Raw genomic sequence first — 23261 nt, 5'->3', positions numbered from 1 at the left:
CCAGCCGCCCTCTCTCTATTGTAAGAACCTCAGAGGCCATGGTGGATGTGGGCAGCCCTTGGTTAGCGCTCACCAGGTGGCAATGCAAGGATGACTCTCCTGTCCTCTTCCTGTAGGTAACAGCCATGTCGGTGAGGGTGCGGTTCCTGTCCTCCGGGGACGCAGGGGCCGTGGGGGTCGTGGGCCGCAGCGCCTCCTTTGCGGGCTTCAGCAGCACACAGAGCCGCAGGATCGCGTAAGTTCTGCCGGTGTGGTGGCCGTAGGGCTTGTTCCAGGGCTGGGTGGGGGCAACAGGGACAGCAGGGACAACATCTTCCTGATGCCAGGGATCCTGAGGCTCCCAGGACAGAGCATGTGGTGCATGGTGCATGGTGCATGGTGTGTGTGTGTGTGAGTGACAGAGGCTCTGGCACTGGGAGAGACCTATCAGGCCCACTGGGCAGAGCAGAAGCCTGAGGCTCAGAGAGGTGGAGCTGCTCCCCAAAGGTCACACAGCCTGACTGATTCAGAGTTGGAACTTAGGCTCTGGGGGCGGGGTTAGGGTGGAATGCTCTTCCTGTTTGAGGAAATGGAAAATGGGGCCACCTTTCCCAGCTCTGTGGCCTGGGGCAAGTGACTTCGCCTGTTTCGGTTTCCTCATGTGTGAAACGGGGTTCACAAACGTCCCTCCCTCAGTCCCTCCCTCCCGGGGTTGTCATGCGGGCACTGGCTGGCACACAGCAGGTGCTTGCAGGAAGTCTCAAAGGGGGAGGGGCAGCCTCTGTGGAGACAGGCCTGGGGTCCTGCTGACCCCAGACACGAGTTCATGGCCGCTCAGCCAAGTGCCTCCTCCAGCTGAAGGTAATCCCCCGGAGGAAGACGCGTTTCTGCTTCGGGGGCCACAGCCTGTCAGCCCAAGACTGCCAGGCCTCGGCTCCAGGGCTCTGTGTTCAGCCACACGGACGTCTCTCCCCTCCTGGCCTTTCCTTCCCACTGTTCTCCTGGCCAGTTCCTGCTTCATCTGCTTCAAGGCCATGTCCCGGGGGACCCCTGGGCCCCAGACCAGGCCCTCACCCTCCCATCTCACAGCAGGCTCCTGTGATACCCAGCCCCACCGGTCAGGACCTCCCAGCTCACTCACCTTGCCTCTGGGCTGCGCAGCTCCGAGGTGGGCCTGGAAGCCCCACTCAGGGCTGACACCCTGGAGGGTCCCAGCGGGAGGCCCCCTTAGGAATCCCTAATTCATTCCACAAATATGTGCAGAGCACCCACTCTGGCCAACCCTAGTCCCAAGGTCCTCCAGGAGAAGGCCCAGGCCCCGCCCTCCTCCTCCGAGGCAGCAAACCACCGTCACCCAGCGGGACCCAACTGCATGAGCAGAGCAGTGAGCGCTGTGCGGGGGTTGTGGCAGGGCTGAGGGGGGCTGTGTCTCCCAGGAGGCCCTTGACCCCAGCCTCCAAGGGCAGCAAGTGTAGATGCCACTGTGATGGAGGCAAGGCACACAGTAGGCGCTCCATAAATGCTGCTGTCTTCGTGTAAACTGACCAGGGAATGACGCTGTTTCTTGACTGAATGAACCGTGGCTTAGCTGCCCCTTCCTGGGCTTCATCAGTCCCCTCCCCCTGCCCCGTCCCCGCGCCCGCACCCCATGATCTGTAGTCAGGTCTGCTAAGGACAGCTGTGCAGGTTGCCCATCCAAGGGGGCCAGCAGCCCCTGTGACCCTCCCAAGCTGTGTGCCCTGGCATGGAGCTGGTCCTCACCCTCCTCCCCCAGGTGCTTTTCTCTCATCACACAGAGGCACCGTGGGGACTCTGTCCCTGGGATCCAGCAGCAGGGAGGGGCCGCAGACTGGCATAGGGACCCTCGAGTAGATTTAACCCTCTGCTGTCACCAGCTAGAACTTCTTAAATGTCGAGCAAAGGACTCTGCACTTTCTTTCTCCCTGGGCCTCCTGAGTGCTGTAGCCTGTCCTGCCGGCACCTCCCCTCCTGCCAGGCCTCTGGGTGCCTCTGGGCTTCCTGCACACATGGGAAATGTCCCCTCAGGCCCGTGGGAAACTCTGGCCAGGGAGGGTCCCCAGGTGGTCCCCCAGCCTCTTGCTGACCCCTCCTGGATTCTGGGGGTCAGCTCTCTGGGAGGGAAAGAACAGAGGGGGCCCAACGCCAGACACTAGGGCTCATGGGTCAGCAGCGAGGATGCAACATCTGTATCCTAGTCCAAGAAGGAGGCCCCAGAGACTGTAACTCTTCTGGGGGCTTCTCCTCCTGGGGGTCCCCCCGTGGCGGAATCCTGGAGGATGCCTGGCCTCAGCTGGTTCTGCAGTACCTCATGGCCGCGACCTGGCCTCAGTCTCCACAGTCCCCTTGTCCCTGGGTGCGGAGGGAGCTGCCCACCATGACAGGGAAGAAGTGGGTCTGTTCTTAACATACTGTCTCTGTCTAACTCCCAGGGGCTGGCCCCTTGGCCCCAGGACCAGATGGCCTGGCTTTGGTTTCAGGCCTCACCTCTGGCCTTATTCCCCAGGTAACTCAACCAGACCGAGACACAGTCTCATTGCCAAGGCCCTGAGCAGCCAGCGCAGGGCAGGCAAAATAACCTTAGGCGTAGGGCAGGAGAACAACGCTCCACTTAGATGGGGTGGGTATATGGCCCCTTTGTCCCCCATCCTACCCCAGCTCTGGCATCTGAAACCCCTTTGACTCTGGACAGGGCTTTTTATTCCACAATCAAAGAATTTACTTGGGGAAGTCATCTGGTGGGGGACTTTTACACTAAGGTGTGAATGGTTGCTAAAAGAAAGCCATATTTAATAAGGCGGGACAAGAGGAGGCCAGGCCCTGACATTGCCCCATTCTGCCCTTACTGACAAGCATGGCTGCCCTTACCCCCTTCCTGCCACTCCTCAGCCAGGTCTCCCCTCCTGAGACAGGAGCCCCTGCAGTCCTGGCCAACCTGGGAATTCCTCCGCTGGGGAAGCCGGGAAGTGGGGGGGCGAGAAAACTCAGTAGCGGCCCTTGGTTTTCAAGGTGAGGATGCTGGAGAGAGTTCACAGGGCGGCGCCCACACCGACCTGTTCTTGTGGGGCCGTGGGCTTTGGGGACCTCAGAGAAGGTGTCGGAGGACGGTCTAGTCCTGCAGAGCAGAGTTTGACCTTGCTGGGTGCCCAGTGCACGTTTGCCATCTCCCCTGACTGACTAGCACCGCAGGGGCCAGCTTACACCGTTGTCACACTGAGCGCCCTGCAGCGGCCCTGACCAGGACCTCCGACAAAGTATTTCCCCACGACATCACCCCGGGCAGTAGAAACTGCCCCCGCAGCCTCATGTGAGGGCTGGACCAGTGGGTGGCATGTGCCCGTCTGGAATCTTGTCTGACGTGCCAGGAGCTGTTTAATATTTACTGAGTCCTCCCAGCGCTGGGGAAACATCCGCCCCAGAGGGCGCTACCTGCCTCGGCAGTTGTGACGCGGGGCCAGACTGCAGCCTGATTTCGCCATCCGGAGGCCGCTTCCGCGGCGCCTTCCCCGGCTGGGCCCAGCCCCCAGAGTGGCCGCCACACCTGCTCTGTTAAGGCTCAGACACAGCCCTGGGCTCAGAGCTTCCCCGGGAGCAGGCGCTTCCACAGGACCACAACAGCGAGGTCTCCAGGTAGATGGAAGGGGGGCCTGGCAGAGGGCGCATACCTGCTGGGGACCGTGGGCCTCTGGGAGCCGGCAGGGGAGTGCCGCTCCCACCTGAAAGCTGCTCACCCACCCCACCGGCCTGCCTGCCCACCTGCCGGGGACCCTAGTCTGTCCTGCCCATCTCTGCCGGCCCAGCAATGGCAGCTTTGTGGAGGGTCTATTCCAAGAGGTGGGTGATGAGGCCTCAGGCAGGGTGAGGGAGGAGGGCGAAGAGCTCCTTCTTGGCCTTCAGAAAGTGTCGCCTGTCGTATGACACATGAATGAATGACAGCCACAGTAGGTACAGGGATGAGCGCTGATGATGGAACAGGCCTTGTGCCCAGTGCTCTGTGCAGGTCCCTTTCCTCAAACGTCACCTGATTGGAGGAGCCTTCCCTTTCACCCTGCTTAAATTCATCATCCTGCCTTTATTTTGTTTCTTAGTACTAAGCACTCTCTGGTATATGATTTTTAAAAATTATCTTACCTTTGACATATATAGCACTGCGCAAAGCCCTTTACATTTACTGACTCATGGCAACCCTTTCTGTGGTTCCCATTTTATAGAGGAGAAAACAGAGGCACAGAGAGGTTCCATAACTTGCCCAGGGTCACACAGCTTGTAAGTGGGGGAGCCGGAGAGACACCCTGGTGCCTGGGTCAGGAGCCTGTGCTTGCTGCCACTTCCCACAGTCTCTCCCAGCTGGCTTGGCAGCTCTACTTTGGTCACAGTTGTACCCTGTCCCCTAAAATGGTGTCTGGTGCACAGTAGGTGCTTATTCAAATATTTGTTGAATGAATGGCTATCTCATAACTCTGTGGAGCAAACACTCCTATCATCCCCCTTTGACAGACAGGGAAACTGAGGCTTCAGTTAACTACCTGTGACCTCTGGGACCCAGACCTGAACATGGGCAGCTGACCAAGAGCTTGTGTCCTTTCAGCCTGGCCAGGTCCCCGAGGGCCCCTGGCAGGATTCCAGATCTTTCCTCACTGCAGCAGCCTCTGAGACCAGTTCTCAGCGTGCCTGGGCGGGGCCTGGGGGCTGTGCTTCCAGCACGTTGGTTTGTCATGTGGCTGTGCAGCTGTGGACAGGAGCCTCGGGGCTTGGGGCTTGGTCCCTGCCAGCAGGGACTCTGTGGAGTCATTAGCAGGTGTCTGTGCGTGGAACGTGCAGCAACTGACTGGGCTGGAAATGCAGCCGGGCCACTTGCTGGGTCGCTGGGGGACCAGGGAGGGCATGGCGGTGGCCGGGGGGCCTGTCTCTTAGGCCTGGTGAAGGAGCAGGAGCTGTGTGCCACTTGCCCCCTCCGCCCCCACCCGGCTCTCCAGACCACAGTCCCCCTCTCCTGGCGGACTGTGAGCCCCCGAGGGGGAACGCTGGCTGCTGGGCTTTCATCACGGTGCCTGACCCAGGGAGAGCTGCACTCTGTGAGTGTTTGAATGAATGAATGAACCGGTCCTGTGCCCGGGATTATAGACCTTAAAAATGCAGCAAGTAGACTGTGAAAGCTCCCAGGGAGATGCAGAGCTAGGTTTCCAGCAATAGGACATCTCCTGATTGAAGCGGAAATGATGACTCCCCTAAGACAGTACCCCTCAAAGTGTGGTCCCTAATCCAGCAGCGCTGCCAGCACCTGGAAACATGTTAAAATGCAAATTCTCAGGCCCCACCTTAGACTGATAAATCTGAAACTCTGGTGGGGTGGGGTGTGGGGAGCAGTCAGCAGCCTGAGTCTAAGTCCTCCAGGTAATTCTGAGGACCCTGAGAATCCCACACCCAGCTCCCAGCTGTGTGGTTGAGATCCCAGGCTGAGGCTCTGCATACATTTGGGTTTGGGTCCCAGCTTTGCTACAGAGTCACTGGCCAGACTTGGTTCCCATGCCTCTCCCTGGGCCAGAGGCATGTAATATATTGACTAACCCAGGTCTGGAGCATGGGTTTGCCTCAGAACGCCTGTGTATGCATGTGTGTGTGCCTGTGTGTGTGTGGAGATTTGTCAGGAGACCTCCCTCCAGACCACATGTATAAAGATCAGGGCTGGGGAGCTTCCCCAGAGGAGGATCGAGGCACTATTCACAGAGGCAGATGGATGGATCCTGGGCAGGCAAAGCCAATAGGTGCCCACCCCATGGGTGCACCACAGGGCTATGATTTGGCCTCCCATGTTGCTTTGCCTGCTTTGACAAAGCATGCTGAACAGAGAGCACTGGCATCTGGGCTGCTTGATTGTATTCTTCATTGTAAGTGAAGAATAACCTCATATCAGGTTATTATTATTAGTAGTATTCTTTTAAAACTAAATTCCAAGTCTTCATTTTACAGATGAGGAAACTTGGGCCCAGGGAGTCTTAGCAACTTCCTTGAGACTATGCAGTTTGGTGGCGATAGGGTGAGACCCAGCTCTGGCTGCTGTTCCCAAAGTGCCTGCCCTTGGGAAAGACTTTGTCCACAGTCCTGCTCTGACCCTCCCCATCTCTTCTCACAGGAAGTCCATCCAAAGGAACTCAGTGAGGTCTCGAATCCCTGCCAAACCTTCCAAGATGTATGGCACGCTGCGGAAAGGATCTGTTTGCCTGGACTCCAAGACGCAGCAAGTGAAGAAGGTCTTCGAAGCTCTGAAGCGGGGCCTCAAGTAAGGACAGGCTTTTTGTGGCCTTTAAAAAGTGAACTCTTTGGCCTTTTGCCTGCTTGCTCCTCTCTGCCTCTCCCTGGGGAACATGGTTAGGTCTTGTCTGGAAGGGGCCACGGGGCGAATTCTGGTTATTCATTTAGATGGGAAGCAGCTTGTCTAGGATTTCACCTCAGGAAGCAGGAAGTGGGGCTCCAGGGCCAACACCCCCCAGGAGACATCCTTTGCCCTCTTCCCATGATGCACCTGGCGCTGGTGCAGAAATGAAGCTGGGGGTGTACCCAGGGGGCGGACACCTATCTCCAAGGTGCTCACCTGCCAGGTCAACTTCTGGTGATTCCCGTAGGACCGCCTGTTTGAGACTTGTCTGGAGTCAACAGCATCCCCTTTTTCCTGGGGAGCCAACACTCTGAGTGGGCAGTGCCTGGTAGATAGTGGTGTAAATGGGCCCAAGGGGGCGAGTCATTTTTCTGGGGTGACCCGGCAAATCTGATGGAACCCCACCCCAGCTCCCAAGTCCCAATGTCAGGTTCCTTGTCTGAGTCTCTTTGGCCAGAAAATACGTGCGATGTCCCCTCCTGGCCCATGGCTTTGACTGTGTTTTCCAGAATGGGTTTTCCAGGCCCCCGGCTGGTGCTTGGCCCCAGGCACCCAGACCACAGGACCACCGGCCCTTGTCCCTGAGGGAGGGGTGTTCTCACTGGCCTCCCCGGGGCTGGGTGAAGATATTGACCTCCAGAGGCCGCTGCCTGGTCCAGTCTTTCCTGTTCTGCGCTGGGTTACTTGTGATCTTTGAGAGTCAGTTTGCCCATCTCTTAAATGGGTTTAACAAGAGTAGACCCTGTTTGTGGGGTTGTTTAGGGGAATTACAGAGATAGTCCCCATTTTTCACAGTGCTGGGCACATGGCCCACAGCGTGTGGGATCTGGAGGCCAAGGGGATGGGACCAGGCTTCGAGGTGGGCGGGGTGGCTGTGGGCTCTGCCCTCTGCCCTCTGTCCTCGGAACACTGGTCATCGGCCTGTTTCTTTTCCTCTTCATGTTCCTTTTGCAACTCCTCTTCCTCTTTCTCCTCACAGGGAGTACCTGCATGTCCAGCAGGCTGAGCTGGACTACCTGTCAGGACGCCACCAAGACACCCACAGGAGTTCCAGGCTGGTGAGACCCCTCCCCACCCCTTCCCACGGGAGCAGCCTTAGCTAAGGGTCCAAAGATGGACCCTCCCTCACCCCCCTGCCTGCACCAAGGGGGCGAGGTTCTTTCTTTCCAGTCTTGGGGAGTCCTCACCCCCTTCTCTACCCCACCCTTCTATCCTTCACAGGATTAGAAAGGACCTGCCAGCTGATTTCCAGCACCTCTCCCCCAAAGCATAGAGCAGGGCTGGAAAAACAGGCAGGGAAGTGAATCTTTCTCTCAAACAGCCGCCAGCCACCTCTGTATTCTGATTGCAGCTGAGAAGACCCTGGGGGTCGGCAGGGCGGGAGGCACAGGGGCCCCAGGCTCGCACGCGGGCCAGCCGCTTTAGGGAGGGGAAGGCGGGCAGCTTAGTCAGGTCTCACCCTTTGGTGGGCAGGTGGCCCACACGGGTGGAGGGAGGAGGTGGCTTTACCAAGATCCCATCCTGGTTCCCAGCCCTCCCCGGTCTCTCTGTCGCAGTCCTAGAAGACATTCTAAGGTAGACGAGTGCATAAAGGTTCCTACGTTTTAGCTGTTCCTATTCCGCAGGTGGGCACACTGAGGCCAGGACAGGGCAGACACTACACCGGGCGCATGGGCCCGCCTCCCTGGGTGCTGCTGGTTCTTGGTTACCAAGAAGCTGTGTGCAATTACTTTTCTTTCCAAAGACTTGGGAATTTTCCTAGTTCTTCACTTCTTATGTGCGCCTTGAATTTCATAATCCCACACGTGCAATTTTGCCTAGATGCACACATGGGAAAACACAGAATTGGGGGTGGGGGAAGTTAATCCGTTGCTCCTTCTTGCTTGACACCCTTCTGCATCGCGTCTTCCCCACTCTGTTTAACCCCAACAGTTATCTTTCCATGTTTCTCTCTCTGGCCAAATAATCATTATAACACACAGCCCAGTGCGCAGAGAGGGCTCTGGTCAGTAACTGTCTGTGGAAAGGAACTCAGTGTTTACATACCCTTCCACATCCTGCTTTTCCCCCCAGTGGATCTCCAGCCTTGCAGAAACTCCTGCAGGCTCAGAGACGGTCACTCTAGTCCACGTGGGCAAGCTAGGGCCCCTTTTTCAGAAATATTCCAGTTTATTCGCCCACGGCCACATCCATCACTTATGTGTTGCCCCTGGCTGATTTCATGCTACCACAGCAGAGAGAGACCATATGGTGCAAAACCTAAAATATTTGCTATCTAGCCCTGTGTACAGAGATTTACCCACCCTGACAATATATGCTTTTCACTGGTGACACCCGTCCCCTGGCGTGGATGGACCGGTCTGGCTTTGCCACGTCCTAGGGCCTGAATGCCTAGATGCTGCCACTGCCTCTCCCCACTCTCACTTCTTCTGGTCATGGCTGAAGTCACCCCTTAAACAGTCACATCACAGTGGTCCCCCTTTCGCTGAGAGCTTACTGTGTCTCTATACTCTTCGTAGCAACCCTATGGGGCAGGTGCTACAGCTGACCCATTCCACATGAGGAAATAGAGGCTCAGAGAGGTTGAGTAACTTGCCTGGGACACACAGAGCTGGGCTTAGAACCGCCCCATCCAAAGTGCCCGTGTTTAAGCCCTCGTCTTCCTCTACCTGGACCGCGGGCCTCTGAGGATGGTGGCTGCTGGCTTTCTGTCCTCTGAGCTCAGGTGCTCCCGGGATGTAGCGTTGTGGACGTTGGGGGGACATCCGGAGCCCTGACACCTTCTCCCTCCCCACTTCTCCCACAGGCTTTCTATTACGACCTGGACAAGGTGAGTGAACCTCCCTCTTCCTGCAGGTGCTGAGCAAGGTGGGAATGGCTGGGCACGGCTGGGTGAGAGTAACATCTCTGCTCCCTGCACTCCATCCTCTGGCCGTCCTATAGGAGGATGCCTGGGGTCCTCCCCATTTTATAAATGGGGAAACTGAGGCTCAGCAATGCGCCTTCCTCAAGGGCGGTGAGGGGCTGGCCTGGCTTCGAGCCCAGCCCTCCATGTTAGGGCCTGAAGGAGGGTGGGAAGAGCTGGTGGGTGGTCCAGGCTACTTTTAAAGCATCTTCTCTTATTCTGGGAGAAGCAAACGCGCTCTGTGGAAAGGCACATTCGGAAGATGGAATTTCACATCAGCAAGGTCAGCCTGGCTCCTGGGGTGTCTCAGGGTGGGAGAGGGGCAGTCTCTGTCCTTGCTGGACCTCGCTGGGTAGCAGGAGCCAGGAGGCCCCCTTGAGCAAGGGAAGGGCTCTCTGGGTGCTGAGGGGCTGGAGAAAGCCAAGGAGGAGCAGGAACTTCAGGGGCTGAGCTCAGAAAGGCCTCACGCTCAGTCTCAGAGTGCTGGGAACGTTGGGACAAAGCACCCCATTGTACAGATGGGGGAGTAGAAGCCCAGAGAGGGACAAGGTCACACAGCAAGTCCTTTAAGGTCCCAAGTCTGCAAATCCTCCCATGATCTTGCTTTATTCTGCTAGCAGCCCAGTGGGTGGGCAGGACATCACAAAGCCACCCCCCTGCTCACTGCTGACCAATCGGGCAGGGAGAGGGAAGGGCTGCCCGTCCACTAGTTTCCCTTGTGCACTGACTGTGTGCCAGCCGCTGGGGACATGAAGGGGTCGAGACACACGTGGTTCCTGCCCCCGTGGGCTCATGTCCTAGGGGGGTTGGGGGGTGAGTGCAGGGTGTGACCACTGGCAGGGGCTGGGGTGGGGACATTAGCTCAGGGGCGCCTCTCCCAGAGGGTGGGAGTGACAATGGGCAGGTCGGGGCCCTGTCCTCGGCGTGGCAGCACCCCCAACCTGCGCCCCCGGCAGGTGGACGAGCTCTACGAGGGCTACTGCATCCAGTGCCGCCTGCGCGACGGGGCCTCCAACATGCAGCGGGCCTTCTCCCGGTGCCCCCCCAGCCGCGCCTCCCGGGAGAGCCTGCAGGAGCTGGGCCGCAGCCTGCAGGAGTGCACCGAGGTGGGCCGGCACGGGGGCGCAGGGGAACCGCGGGGGGCCAGGCCCAGCCGTGGGGACCCTGAGGAAGCTCTGCCCACGGGCCTCTGTCTGGCAGGGTCCGAGGCGCAGCCTGGGGCGAGCGCTGAGCCGTCCTATGTGGGGCTTTGCAGGACATGTGGCTCATAGAGGGGGCACTGGAGGTCCACCTGGGCGAGTTCCACGTCAGGATGAAAGGTAACAGGGCTGAAGGGGGTGGACAGCAGCCCAACCGGGTGGGCTGTCAGGCCTTCTTGAGGACCCTGGGACTTCTGCTGAGGGTGGGTCAGAATTCAAGGGTCCTGGCTCAGCCTTGGGTTTGCACTCCTCTGACATGTGACATTGGGCAGGTTGCACCCCCTCTCCAAGTTGGATGTGAGGGCCCAGCCCTGTCCACTGTCCACCATGATTCTCAGATTCAGGTGGGGGAGGGGGTCCCCCTGTGTGGGCCCCACATGGGGCAGAGGAGGACAGAAAGAGATCAGCCCGTCTCCTTGTTCCAGGCTTGGTGGGCTATGCACGCCTCTGTCCAGGAGACCAGTATGAGGTATGGCCAGCCTCTGGGATTGGTCCTCAGGGCTCCCCGCCAAGCCTTTGGGGGTCCCGGGGTCCCAGCTGGCAGGGAGGGCCCCCAGGCAGGTGGCAAGGGGGACATCCACCTGGGGCAGCTGACCCATCCATTCCTGGGCCTTGCCCGCAGGTGCTCATGCGCCTGGGCCGCCAACGCTGGAGGCTGAAGGGCCGGATCGAGTCTGATGACAGCCAGACCTGGGACGAGGAGGAGAAGGCCTTCACCCCCGCCCTGCACGAGAACTTTGAGATCAAGGTGGGTGGGGCCTAGGGGCAGGACCAGGGCCCCCAGAGGCTGGCTCAGAGACCCCCCGCAACTCCTTGCCCTCCAGGTGACAGAGCTGCGTGGCCTGAGCTCGCTGGCCGTGGGCGCAGTGGCGTGCGACATCACCGACTTCTTCACGACCCGGCCGCAGGCCATCGTGGTGGACATCACGGAGCTGGGCACCATCAAGCTGCAGCTGGAGGTGCTGTGGAAGTGAGTAGGGGCCCGCCTCCCCCACGGCTGTGCCGCCCCTCCCAGGGCCAGCCCAAATCCTGATGGCCCTCGCTGGCTCCCCCTGGTGGCCTGACCGCACCCTAGCATCCACTCGTGGGCATTTCCGCGCTCACCTCCCAGGAGATGCCTGCAGTGACCGTCATAGGCTGCGGAGGTTGGGCTGGGCTCCAGACCCCTCTAGCCAGGCCTGTGTGCAAATGAGAGCCGGCAGGTTTCTGCCAGGTAGGGTGGGGGTGGGGGGTACCCAGACCTACCAGCTCCCAGGGTAGGGTCGGCAAGGCCTTGGCTCCCCAGCCTTACCTGTGACTGGGACTGACACAGAGGTCCTTCAAGAATGGTGCCCTTTACAGATGAAGACTCTGAGAGGACTCTGAGTGTCTACTGCTGGTCTGCTGAGCTGCTCGGGGGGGACCTCTGAAGGGGGGGTCACTCACATGGGTGGGGGCCAGTCACTGCCCCTTGCCCTCTAGCTAAGGGCCCTCGGGGGTGGTGGGCATCTGAGAGATGGTTCCAGGAAGGCTGAGAATGTGGACCGAGCGTCCTGGGTCTTCGCCTGTGATCCCTGCCCTTCTAGGCCCTCACTTCCTCCTCAGTCCCCGGGATCCTGGATGTGCTTGAATGTCCACCCAGGCATCAGTGACACTCTGGCCTCTTGTTCTCTTCTCCAGCCCGCTTGATACTGAGAGCTTCTTGGTGTCACCCAGCCCCACGGCCAAGCTCTCTGTGGGCAGCAGGAAGGGCTCCTTGTACAACTGGACACCCCCGAGCACCCCCAGTTTCCGGGAGCGGTACTACCTGGTGAGCTGGCCTCTCCCGGCAGAGGCACTGTGGTCCTGCTGGGACCGTTGGGGGAGGGGCCAGAGGCCAGCATGTGGGACTGGGCTGAGCAGCCTGGCACCTCTCCGTGTAGCAAGCTTTGGGCTCAGCCGCCTTTGTTTCGGGTTATCCTGGGTGTTTTTCTGTACTTTTTCTTCCTTGATGCTGGCCCCTCTGTTCTGGGGGGCTGCTGGACTTGGTTGGGTCTCCTGGATGCCTGGAATAAGGTCTTCGGGATGGTTCTATCCCCCCAGCCATGGACTTGGCCTCCAACTAATTTGTAATTAAACCGAGTATGTTTCCAGTAAGTAATACCTTGACAAAGTATACAGTAAAACATCTTTTTCCCGTGACCTCCAGAGATCTGAGTCCCCTCCCTAGCACTGTTATCAACTTCCTTATCCTTCCAGAGATAGTTGAAGCTATCTGGGAGCAGGTGCATCTTTTCCTCCATCTTTTAATCCATAGCAGCCTTTTTAACCTAGTGAAGCATCGGGGGACTAGGTGTAGGGGATAAAGGGGTAGGACAAAGTTTCTCAGAACACGGCATGTAAACTCCAAATGCTTAGTTTGATGATGAGCTGCTGTTGTTTGTACGCAGTGAGCACGTGTTGTAGGGCAAGTCATTCATCCATTCATTCATTCATTCACTTCACTCATTCCAACTGTGCCAGGCTAGAGGCGGAAGGACCAGGGGAATAAAGCATAACATCTCTGGCAGAGAGCACAGTCAGTGCAAAGGCCCTGAGACAGGAATGTGGGGATGAACCCGGAGGGTGTAGGAAACAGCAAGGAGGCCGCTGGGGCTAAGGAGGTGTGAGTTAGAGGGGCGGTGGGCGTACGAGCAGAGAGGTGACAGGGTCCTATTAGCACCTCCGAGTCAGCTTGGTGGACCTGTCATCCGGAGAACGTGGGTATGCAGAGGGAGTGTCTGTGGTGGGGGAGTCCCCCTGTGGCCTCACTGTACTCCAGGGGACGGCCAGTGAGGCTGGTCCTTGTCCCCCTCTCCAGTCTGTCCTGCAGCAGCCAGCACCGCAGGCCTTCCTGCTGGGCAGTCCAAGGGCCACTTCCATCCTCAGCTACCTGTCTGACAGCGACCTTCGGGGCCCTAGCCTGTGCAGCCAGAGTCAGGAGCTGCCTGAGATGGACTCCTTCAGCTCCGAGGACCCCCGAGACACTGAGACCAGCACATCAGCATCCACCTCAGACGTGGGGTTCCTGCCCTTGGTCATTGGCCCCAACGCCTCCATTGAAGAGGAGGCCCAGGAGGACCCCCCACCACTGGGCCTCCTGCCAGACATGGCCGGCTTGGCAGGAGGCTCGTTCGTGGAGCAGCCTGGCTGGAGGAATTTGGGAGTAGAGAGCCCCAGCCTGCCACGGGGCTCCCCACTCCACAACCATCTGATGCCAGGCAGCCAGAAAGACCATGATGAAGGAGAAACTGGGGACAGAGTGGATGGGCCTGGGGTGACCCTCGAGAGGCCCCTGCAGGAGGTCCTGGATTTGCTGAGGTGCACAGATCCCTCCCAGCCCCGGCTCCGGGAGCTTGAGTACCAGGTCCTCAGCTTCAGAGACCGGCTGAAGGTATGTCCACACTTTGCTGGGCGGCAGTCCTGCTCTGCCAATGGTGCGAGGATTTGGAGTGGGCTCCGGGCGCAGCCAGCCTGGGCCGGCAGCCCGCGCTCCCCTTGGCCTCACCTGGGTGGGCAGCATCTCCTCCCTGGGCCTCAGGGTGCTCATCTGTCAAGTGGGGATAAGAGGAGCCCTCATCGGGCTGGGAGGAGGTCTGGGCTCAGAGTGGATAATGCGCTCCACATCCAGCCAGAGTCCAGACCCATCTCGCAGCTTCTGACCTGAGCTGGGGAGGCTGCTGCTTGGCATTAAAATCCCAAACGTGGGGCATCCTCACAGCCAGAGCTGGCCCCATGGACGGCCCCGACACTGACACTTCTCGACGGCCCACGCCAGGGGCCGTCCTCAGGTGGCTTTCAGAGGTGCTGGCCTGGGCAGGTTTTCCTGGTGCTTTGGTTTACACACACTTCAATGTATGTAAAATAAAATGACCACACCAGCACTTACTTACACATCAATTAATTTATAAAACCACTGTCTTTTATGTAGGCTACACAGTGGCACTGAAATAACAGCTCCCTACAGAAACGTGTTTTGCTTTATCCGCTCCCCACTCCCAACGTTACAATCCGCGCAGGTGAAAAAAGGTGGATTTTCATTTTCTATGCAGTAATTAAAAAAAAAAAAAAGAAGTTCACTATTTACCAGTGCTATGGTCTTTAAAAAGGATCTGCCTGAAGATTTCAAGAAAAAATACAAGAAGGTGCCTTCTTTTGTATTTCTTGGCAGTTTTTAGGTAGAGCCGTTTGTCCACCTGCTCACAGCCTGTCACCAGCAATTTGAAAAATTATACCCACTTTACACAGAAATCTTAAGATAATGCTGCAACCAGGCAATAATTTTAAATGCCTCCGAGGAACTCCTCTTTTTCCGGAAAACCAAGTTAGAATAAAATGATTGCAGGCTATGGTTTTTAGTTGGACTTTTAAAAGGGAAATTGCGCACACACGATGTGTACGCACATGTGTATTTACATCTGTACTCACTATTCAGAGATTGTTTTTCCTGCGAATTCATTCACTCGCTAAAATTTACCTCTAATCCCAAAGTCAATACTCATGATGCTGTCAGGTGCCGGGTGACCAAAAATCTGCGTCACCTGACATGCTCATGGAACACGGTGACACTCTGCTGTCTTGTTTCAGCCCTTGACTGTACGGGGGTCCTTTTTGCTGTCTATTTAGTGCCAGGTTCTCACATTTTTGTGCTTTTTTCCTCTCTTGTCGGTGGCTGTGCTGCTGTAAATGGCATGGCCCCCAGCGCAGGGCTGGAGTGCTAGCTAGTGCCTGAACCGCATGGGGAAACTATGTCGGTTAGGCATGAGTTACCTGCTGTTGGCTTGGATTCATTGTTAGGGAATAAACAATACATAGGAAATAAGGTGTCTTCAAACAGAAACACACATAAAACTGGGTGACCTACTGATGGAAATGCAGTGACCAGAGGCTTGCAGCATGGTCACGGTGACTGGTCTCAGTGCGAATAACGGGAATCGCCTGTGCACGCACATGCATATATATACAGGCATACCTTTCTCCCTCCTAACAGGAAAGGAGACCTGCTGCCAGCCTTAGCATTGTCTTGCTGCTCGAGGCTTCGTCTTTGGGCTCCACTTCCCAGAGCACAGTTTCTCTGGCAGGGCAGCAGCTGCTTAGGCTGTGTCTTGTGTGGGACGAGGCCGGGCCAGCTGGACCTGGGGACGGGAACCAGCCCTGGAGCCCACCCCATGGGGACAAGACCGAAATCCCCAGTAGTGGGTTTCTGGATGCTGAGGGAGGGACTGCCGTCGGGAGGCTCTGAGGACTTGAGCAAGAGCACCACTGCTCCAATGCTCCGTCCCCTCCCAGTTTGGGGCGGCCTCCCCTCTCCCTGGAAAACAGACACCTGGAATCTGCAGGCTAACCTGGCGCCTTTGAGCCCCCTGAAGAGGTGTCTGGCTTGCCTCACACCGTATTTCTCAAATAACTTGAAATTAGTTGTCAATATTTAAAAATGAGGCGGCTTCCCACAAAAACCTAGGTTCCCAGTTTTTCTTAGAAAACTGAACGATCTGGCGACACTGGCCCCACGCTTCCGGTGGCAGGTGGCAGCTGCAGCAGCACTTGCCTGCCTCGGGGGAGGGCCCCCACGCCCCTGCTTTCCACGGTCCCCACAACCATTCACTCACTCTGGTCACTTGACCGTCCTCGTGGGGGTCTGTGACTAGGGGAGTCTTTGCAGATGTGTCTCCCTCGGGCATTTGCACCACACCTCGTCACATGCCATTCGGGAGGGGCCTTGAGGAGGGCCGCTGCCCCGTGCCAGTCATCCACTTGCAGGACGCTGTGAAGGTGGGGGTGCTAGACAGGGTGAGTGGGGCCGGCAGCCCTCAGGTCTTGCTCCGTCCACAGCCCCGCGGAGGCCGCCGGGAGCACAGCTCAGCAGAGAGCCTGATGGAATGCATCCTGGAGAGCTTCGCCTTCCTCAACGCTGACTTCACCCCCCACGAGCTGTCCCTCTTTGGGGGCCCCCAGGCTCCCCGGTGAGTGCACCCGCCAGCACTGACCGGGTGACCAACCTTATCAGCCTCCTGGCTCATGTTTCCTATTGCCCGATCGGCATTTATTTTCATTACTTATTGTGCCTCCCCCTCCCCCCTTCCCATCGCCACATGCACACTGCATGGCACAGAGCAGGTCCCCACTGCCCAGCGTGGATGAGGAGAGCTCAGCCTGGCCCTGAGCTTTCTACTCAGAACAATGGAATTTTTTTTTTAATCTGAAAAAATAATGATGGAAGACACAGTAGAGCCTCTGACCTTGACCTAACTGACGTGCAGCAGCAACCGTGCCCCCGACCCCTTTGCAAAGCTGTCCACCCTCACTGACGACGTCACCTTGGCCTCCCTGACCAGAGCTCTCCAGGGAGGGAGGGTACCCTCTACCTTAAGAAAAATGCTCCCCTAGCTCTTCTCCATTCAATGCAGAAAGGACAGGACGCTGCCCCCACCGCCATCACTGAGACAGTCATCCAGGGACCTCACAGCTGGCGCCCCCGAGCTGGACATGCTGCTCACGGTCCACCTCCAAGTCTGCAAGGCCCTGCTGCAGGTGGCCGAGGGACCTGGGGAAGAGGGGGTGAGGGCGGGGAGGGAGGGGCTGGCCGGGGCACCCAGGCGGGCGGGGAGCTCTCCCTGCAAAGGGCTGATCATGAAGGCGGCGGGGAGCAAGGTGCGGGGGCAAGCGACCTGCACCTTGAGAGCTGGTGAGGTTGAGGAAGTTGCCGGTGGAAGGTCCAGGCCAGGCCAAGTAAAGAGCCACGTGGCTCTTATGCTGCCCAAGCCCTGAATCAAAGGCAGCGGCTGTGACTCCTTCAGTTTCAAAGCCAGAACTCCAATCCAAACTGGCTCAACCCAAAGAGAAAAAGTATTGGTACGTGGAATTGACAAGCCCAGAGGTGGGCTTCAGGCCCAGCTGGATCCAGGGTTTCAGATGCCATCATGACTGGGCCTCTCCCTCTCTCACCTCTGCTTTCCTATATGGGTTGGCTTCACTTTCCAGCAGGCTGCTGTCTTCTGGTGGCAGCTCCAGCCACTTTGGTGAAGGGGGAGTCCCCAGATGACAGGCGCGATCACTGGGCTAGAAAGGATGGGCGCGGGGCGGGAGGGGGTCACGGTCATGATGGCTGACGTCAGACGGTGTGTCTGTGCTAACCTGGAGCACCGTGGGCTGCTTCCCAGAAACTCGCCTCTCCTAATTTGTCGAGGATGGTCCAGGAATGCCTTCTGGAAGAAGCTGCACAGCAAAAGCAGGTTCTGGAAACTCTTTCTATGCTTGATTTTGAGAAGGTCAGCAAGGCGACGTCCGTTGAAGAGCGTAAGTAACCGCCCGCCACCACGGGCTGCTCATGTGAATGGCGTGAAGTGACAGGCTTTGAGCACAGGGGAGCTTCACCTCCATGATGCCCCAAGTTAACTGGAGCCCAGGGTTGTCTCTGGCTAGACTGGGGGCGGGAAGGGAGGCCTCACAGCCTTGAGTGAGCCACACGTGCTCTGTGGCCAGCTGTGTGACTCTGGGTGAGTCCCCCCCCAACCCCCGAGCCTCAGCTTCGGAAGCCTCAAGACAGTCTAGGCACCGAGCACATGCTCAAATAAACAGTAGCTGTGACCCCAGTCCTGCCTCTGTCCCCTGGGACCTCCCCTTGTCCATGGGGGAGGTTGGTGACAGAAGCCACCCCTGGTTGTTATGACTGTGGTTAGTGACCCTGGTGAGGTGCTTAGAGCGGAAGCTGCGTTTCTTGTCACACTCCAGAGTGGGACAAGGACGCTGCATGATGCCTCTCAGTCCCCCAGCCTCGCATCCCAGTGGAGGGCATCTGCGGGCCCCATGCTCATTGTCCCCACCGCAGGCAGGTGTCTGAGCCTGGCCTTTCAGTCCTTCCGCAGGCCGCGCGGAGGAGGGGCTGCCTGAAGCTGTGGAGGGGGTGCACCGGGCCTGGCAGCGTGCTGGCCTGTCCCGCTGCGACGCTGCTGAGCCAGCTCAAGAAAACCTTCCTGCACAGAGTCAGGGGGAAGTACCCGGGACAGCTGGAAATAGGTAGCTCCCTCCTCCCCCACGTGGGACGCTGTCCTGTCTCTGGGCCCTCAGTCGTGTCCCCGGGGGCCTCATCTTAGTCCTGGCTTCACCTCTGAGTGCTTCGTTCTCAGCAAGACTACAAGTCACCTCCTTTTACCGGGGAGACTAAGGAGTCTGTGACACTGCAAACAGTAGGGGGTTGGTGCATTTCTCTGGGGACAGATTCCACAGCTTCCACCAGAACCCTCCAGGGGTTCAGGAGGACCCTCATGTCTGCCCCATAAAGGTGTCTTGACACTTCTTCAGAATGCAGAGCATTACCTGTTAACAACTGAAGGGTGACAATCTTGCTCCATGGCTCTGGGATGTCAGCAGCTCTAACCACCACCCGGCTGCTCGGTGGCTGGCACATTCCCAGGCCCTGGCTCTGACCATGTGGATGCTCGCTCCCCTAAGACTGCCCGAGCCGGAGCCTGTGGTCCTGCTGGGGCACGCTCCTTCTCGCGGGGACAGGAGACACCCACTCCCATGCCCTTAGAAAGCCTTTAAGCTGGCCACGCGGGCTCAGGAGCTCCCAGCGGGCGAGGCTCTGTCCCTCCTCATGGCCCTCTTCTGTGTCCTCGCCAGTGTGCCGCAGGCTCCTGGAGCAGGTGCTCAGCTGCAGCGGGCTGCTTCCCGGAGCCAGCCTCCCCGAAGAACAGACTGTCACCTGGTTCCAGTTTCACAGCTACCTGCAGAGGCAGAACGTCTCGGACCTGGAGAAGCACTTTGCCCAGCTCACCAAGGAAGGTAGGGGCTGGAAAGGATGGCAGGTGGCCTCAAAGTCACATGGAACAAAGGAACCTCCATCCACGGAGCCCTCTGTCCGCAGCGTCTTTCCCGTCCAGCAGTTCGAGCGCCCCGGTTTAGTTAGACTCCACATTGAGTGCAGATGAGGTTAGCTCCAGCAAGAGGCGGCTTTACTCCGCACGGAGCGAGTCCGAGTTGCATGGGATGGGGCGCTCCACTGGCCAGTGTCCTGGAAGTGTGGGCTGGGGTTGGATTAATTTCCAGGGTGAATTTGATCTCTTGCTAGAAAGCCTCCCTAGAGATTCCAGAAGGCCCCTCTGAAGCCAGCCCAGACTGGCCTTGGTGACATGTGCTTGCTCTGGGATTTGCTTCTCGTGGCTGGTGGCAGTGGCCAAACTAACCTGAAGCTGTACAGCCCAACCACCGTCCAGAGGGGACGCCGGGCCCACTTCTCCCGTCTCTCCTAGTCACACTGGCCGAGGAGCTGCAGTGCACGGGGCAGGCCAGGACGGTCAGGAAGCTGCAGGGCAAGCGGCTGGGCCAGCTCCAGCCCCTGCCCCAGACACTGAAGGCCTGGGCCCTCCTCCAGCTGGACGGGACTCCGCGGGTGTGCAGGGCGGCCAGCGCTGCCCTGGCCAGCGCAGCCAAGAACAAGAGCTTTCGGGAAAAGGTACGGCATGAGGAGGGCAGCTGGCAGCCTCCTGGCCGCAGTCGTGGGGAGGTGGAGGGAGGCAGCCTCTCTCTTGGAAAAATACGAAGGTGTGAGTGGCAGGGTTGCGTTCGCTGGGAGGCACTTGGCCTTAGGGGTGCTGCAAACATGAAGACATTCCTCCTCGCACCATGGCTGTCGGCAGCACGGGCCCCAGGGAGGGGTCTGGGCTGGGGCTGCCAGGCTGTCACCTGAGGACCCCACAGATCCATGTGACACACCTACCTTGCTCACTTCAGTGATCCTAAAGCAACGTTGCCTATTTGGTCTCCGAGAGGTCACTTGCATGTAGACGTCTTAGAATCCCAGTGGTCGTTCTCATTTGCCTGCAGTTAAGTGTGTGGCTGCTCATGTCATTGGGTTTGGTCCGTTTGGAAGCCAAGAAATTGGACCCCTCTGCCTTTTAGGTTCCTAGACCCGTGACTGTTCTAGATTTAAGGGCACCACTAGGGCCTAATAGTCTCTTGGGCCAGGCACATCCCCACGTGCTTACGTTATGAAGCAAGTGCCAGCTTTATTTTCCAGAGGAGGTGACTTGGCCCTGGTGATGGGACCGAGGGGGGCAGGACAGAGCTGTAGACTGGAGGAGGGTGACAAAGGGGAAAAAGATGCTTTTCCTTTTGGCCTGAGGGGCAGCACACAAGTACAGCTCTGTCTGTGTGTTGTTCCTGTTGTCCCAGCTGGACATCGGACTGGACATCTGACAGCATTTTCTCTAGACCGCAGTTTCAGAATTCATTTCATAAACAGCATTAGACAAATAGAGCTTTCCAATCAATTACCACCAGCCCAGGGACCAGCGTTTGAGATGAGCTCAATACTGTAGTATACATCTCAAGACCGTGCACCTGGCCCAAAGATGAATGGATCACGGCCTGACTTTTGCTTAGAAACAGGTAACAAGGGCTTGACATACCGTCAGCAGTAGCAGGATTGGTCGTGGGCACCAGGGACTTTGCTTTCGCCACCTCCCACCCCCGTCTCCGTCCCGTTGATTCACAGCAGCCTTATTTCCCAGGCTTTGCTTTTCTACACCAACGCCCTGACCGAGAATGATGGAAAACTCCAGCAAGCTGCGTGCATGGCGCTGAAGCACCTCAGGGTGAGTCCAGCCGGTCCTCACTGGTGATAGGGAAGCCTGCTTGTGGTCCACGTTAAAGTTAGTTCATTTCCAAAGTTTTCCACCGACACCAAAAAAGGAGCCTAAAGAGCTGGCTGTAGAGGAGCAGCTGTCAGCCCCGCGGGCAGAGGCTGTTAGCAGTGATCTTAATTGTAGGTCCTTGCTTTTCATTACATTGAATACTTCTTGCCAGTCCCTTCTTGTCTGCAAAGTTTCTTTTGAGAAATCAGCTGGTAGTCTTATAGGCACCCCTTTACAGGTAACTCTCTGCTTTTCTCTTGTTGCTTTTAGGATTCTCTCTTTATCTCGAACCTTTGGCATTTTAATAATGATGTGTCTTAGTGTGGTCCTCTTTGGGTCTAGCTTGTTTGGGACTCTGTGCTTCCTGGGCTTGTATGTCTATTTCCTTTGCCAAATTTGGGACATTTTCCTTCATTATTTTTTCACATAAGTTTTCAATTTCTTGCTCTTCCTCTTCTTCTGGCACCCCGAAGGCTTGGATGTTGGCACGTTTAAAGTTGTCCCAGAGGTTCCTAAGCCTCTCCTCATTTATTCCGATTCTTGTTTCCTCATTCTGTACTGGTTGACTAAGGCGGTTTGACGTTGTAGTCAACACTGGCAACTCCTGCGGCGCACCTGAAGCCAAGCTGTATTGACTCCATCTTTCCCTTGGATCCTTCAGCTGCGAAGAGAGGGGGGGTCTGCTGCATGGGCAACAGCTGGCCCTCCATATCACCCTGCCCAGGCTTTGTAGCTTCACTGGAGAGGACACTCCAGCGTCATCGCAAGATGTCGATTCAACACGGGAGGAGACAGATACCGTGTCACTCCCGAGTTGGACTGCACAGCCATTCTCGGCGGTGCAGATAGACTCTTAAGAAGCTACACCATCATCTCTCGAGACGGACGGCTGCCGACGACGACTGGTTGACTGTTTTTTTCTTCTTTATGTTCCAAATCATTGATTTGAACCCCGGTGTCCTTCTCTTCACCATTGGTTTTGTGTGGATTTTCCTTCATTTCACTTAGCATAGCCTTCTTCCCTTATGCGTTTGCCGTACTCAAGCATATCTATCAAGCCTGTGAGCATCTTTATCACCAGTGTTTTGAACTCTGCGTCTGTTAGGTTGGCTATCTCCTCGTCGCTTAGTTCTCCCACTGGAACTTTGATCCTTTCCCTCTTTTGGGCCATACTTCTCTGTCTCCTCATCATGACAGGCTCCTGTGTTTGTTTGCCTCTTTGTCTTAGGTAGAGCTGTCGCTCCTGTTACGTTGTAAGGGGCGGAGCCTTAGGTAGTCATCAGGTCTCACCATGGTTGTGGTGCTGTATGTGGGGGAGGGGTCTGAGAGGAAACAATGTTGCCTACCCAGCACTCGCCCCTTTTCCAGGCGCTTCTCCCACTTTCATACGGGACTGGCGCCCTTCTAGCTGCTGCCCTGGCCATCGTTTCCAGAGTGGGTGGGTCTGAGGACATTCTAGGACCGTGGGGGCCCTTTAAACAAGCAGATTCTGCTGAGACACCTGAAGTTTCTTCCTCCACCCCAACCCCCACTGGTTTGCACAGTCAGAAGCAATGAGGCTTGATTTTCCCTGGTGCTGGGACTGTGAGCTTTACGGTCTGGTCAGGAGCTGGGAACGTTCCCCAGGTGTCCCTCCCCACTTTTTAAATATTTGACTGCGCTTTCCACCAGCCCGCTGCTGCCTCCGTTGCCACCACCACCATACAGTGTCCTTTCCGCCCTGACTCCGCCCCTCCTACCTGTCTGAATATTTCTTTTTTGTATCTTTGTTTGTTGTACTTCCATGCAGCTCAATCTTCTGGAACTTCTGGTTGTCTCTAGTTTTGAGGTAGTTGTATTCCTTCTTAGTTGTGGAGGGAGACGCAGTGTATCTGTCTAGGCCTCCATCTTGGCTGGAAGTCTCCAAATAGGAACTTTTTCTGTTAGACTGGCAGTACTTTGGAACTCTTTATGGAGGGCCTATCACAGGTTTACCTTTAACCTGCTCCCCTCCTCTTGCTGTAGAAAACTTAGGTTTATCATTTTTATTATAAAGAATGTCATTGAGCATTTTTGTGCATAAAGCTTCAACCTCACTGCATTTAGAACTCATTTTAAAAAATAATTGCCCATTTACTAGGTGACAAGTAGTCCAGTGCAGATCAAACTCACCC

At 57.0% G+C, this 23261-nt stretch overlaps 1 protein-coding gene across 3 annotated transcripts in view; it reads left to right on the top strand.

The window, feature by feature from the left end:
* The window catches only part of RIPOR3 (RIPOR family member 3), a 58596-nt gene that overhangs the window by 33812 nt on the left and 1523 nt on the right, over positions 1-23261 (top strand). Inside the window, exons 2-20 of one of the 3 annotated variants that reach the window (XM_090286563.1) lie at positions 117-235; positions 6131-6277; positions 7353-7431; positions 9180-9203; positions 9508-9561; positions 10235-10384; positions 10534-10597; positions 10903-10946; positions 11100-11225; positions 11302-11447; positions 12137-12266; positions 13296-13868; positions 16307-16437; positions 16882-17005; positions 17635-17770; positions 18329-18490; positions 19097-19258; positions 19726-19928; positions 20986-21069. In XM_090286563.1, the coding sequence (XP_090142689.1) occupies positions 126-235; positions 6131-6277; positions 7353-7431; positions 9180-9203; positions 9508-9561; positions 10235-10384; positions 10534-10597; positions 10903-10946; positions 11100-11225; positions 11302-11447; positions 12137-12266; positions 13296-13868; positions 16307-16437; positions 16882-17005; positions 17635-17770; positions 18329-18490; positions 19097-19258; positions 19726-19928; positions 20986-21069 (2649 nt within the window). In that variant the 5' untranslated portion in view covers positions 117-125. Of the gene's footprint in view, positions 1-116; positions 236-3648; positions 3832-6130; positions 6278-7352; positions 7432-9179; positions 9204-9504; positions 9562-10234; positions 10385-10533; positions 10598-10902; positions 10947-11099; positions 11226-11301; positions 11448-12136; positions 12267-13295; positions 13869-16306; positions 16438-16881; positions 17006-17634; positions 17771-18328; positions 18491-19096; positions 19259-19725; positions 19929-20985; positions 21070-23261 lie in introns of those variants that run through there. The other 2 variants (XM_090286562.1, XM_090286564.1) reach the window with 2 other exon arrangements.

The sequence above is a fragment of the Furipterus horrens genome, unplaced genomic scaffold, assembly GCF_987537825.1.
Source record: "Furipterus horrens unplaced genomic scaffold, mFurHor1.1.pri manual_scaffold_8, whole genome shotgun sequence".
NCBI classification, from domain to species: Eukaryota; Metazoa; Chordata; class Mammalia; order Chiroptera; family Furipteridae; genus Furipterus; species Furipterus horrens.
Note: the sequence above shows the minus strand (reverse complement) of the source record. Positions and strands in the feature narration are given on the sequence as shown.